The sequence below is a fragment of the Corvus brachyrhynchos genome, unplaced genomic scaffold (genome assembly GCF_000691975.1).
Source record: "Corvus brachyrhynchos isolate BGI_N302 unplaced genomic scaffold, ASM69197v1 scaffold245, whole genome shotgun sequence".
In the NCBI taxonomy this organism is placed as follows: domain Eukaryota; kingdom Metazoa; phylum Chordata; class Aves; order Passeriformes; family Corvidae; genus Corvus; species Corvus brachyrhynchos.
The window spans coordinates 5507065-5507989 of NW_008238988.1; the positions used below are offsets into that span (position 1 = coordinate 5507065).

The following is a 925-nucleotide window of genomic DNA, read 5'->3' on the forward strand; positions in this document are numbered from 1 at the left end:
AGCGGGCGCCGGCACCCCCGCCGCCACGCTGCGGGAGCGCAGGTCAGTGAGTGACATCCTCCAGGGGTGAGGGGAGTGGGGTCAGGTCCCTGGGCACCTGGCTGGCATCCCAATGGCATCCCACTCCAGTCCAGCCACCAGCAGCACGGGGACAGTGGGGCCACAGTGAATGGAGGGGATCCGTAAACTAAAGAGCCATAAATTAAAACATCCTAAGTTTCACCTCAACGTAGGAAGAACTTCTTTATGTTGAGGGTGGCAGAGCCCTGGAAAAGCTGCCCAGGGAGGGTGTGGAGTCTCCCTCTCTGGAGGCATTCCAAACCCACCTGGACACATCCCTGTGTCACCTGCTCCAGGTGACCCTGCCTTGGCAGGGAGATTGGACTGGAGGATCTCCAGAGGTCCCTTCCAACCCTAAGGATTCTGTGACTCTGTGCCCCTCTGCCCAACCACCTTTCTGCGGCTTCACTGAGGGCAGGGTGCTCTCAAGTGGGTGCATGGAGGGGTTCCTGGGTGTTTTTGGTGCCCTGGCCCATGGGGTTACAGTGGCTGTGGCCATTGGACCACCTCCTGTGTCAGCCTGTGGAGGGGACAGCTATGGGGTGTGGAGTGGGCTGGAGTGGGGCAGCCCTGCGCCCTCCTTCCCCCAAACCAAGGGGTGCTGAAAGACTGGGGTGAAGCAGGGCCAAACCCAGGTGCCAAGTGGCTCCAGGGGAGCCGCGTGGCACCCCCTGAGCCCGGGGTGGGGGCATTTGCCGCCGGCAGAGTCCATCCAGCAGCTGACGCCCTGCGAACACGCGAGGATGTACCCGCGGGAGGTGCCACCGGGGCCTTCACCCGTGGGCGACGGCCACGTGCCCCAGTGCGACGAGCAGGGCCAGTACCGGCCCCTGCCGTGCCACCGCAGCACGCGGTCTTGCCGCGG

General features: G+C 64.1%; 1 protein-coding gene across 1 annotated transcript in view; it reads left to right on the plus strand.

Moving 5' to 3' along the window:
* NID2 (nidogen 2) overlaps nucleotides 1-925 on the plus strand; it is a gene marked incomplete at its 5' end in the record, with an annotated part of 15271 nt that overhangs the window by 9246 nt on the left and 5100 nt on the right. Inside the window, one exon of the mRNA XM_017738804.1 lies at nucleotides 766-921. Within this exon, the coding sequence (XP_017594293.1) occupies nucleotides 766-921 (156 nt within the window). The remainder of the gene's footprint in view (nucleotides 1-765; nucleotides 922-925) is intronic.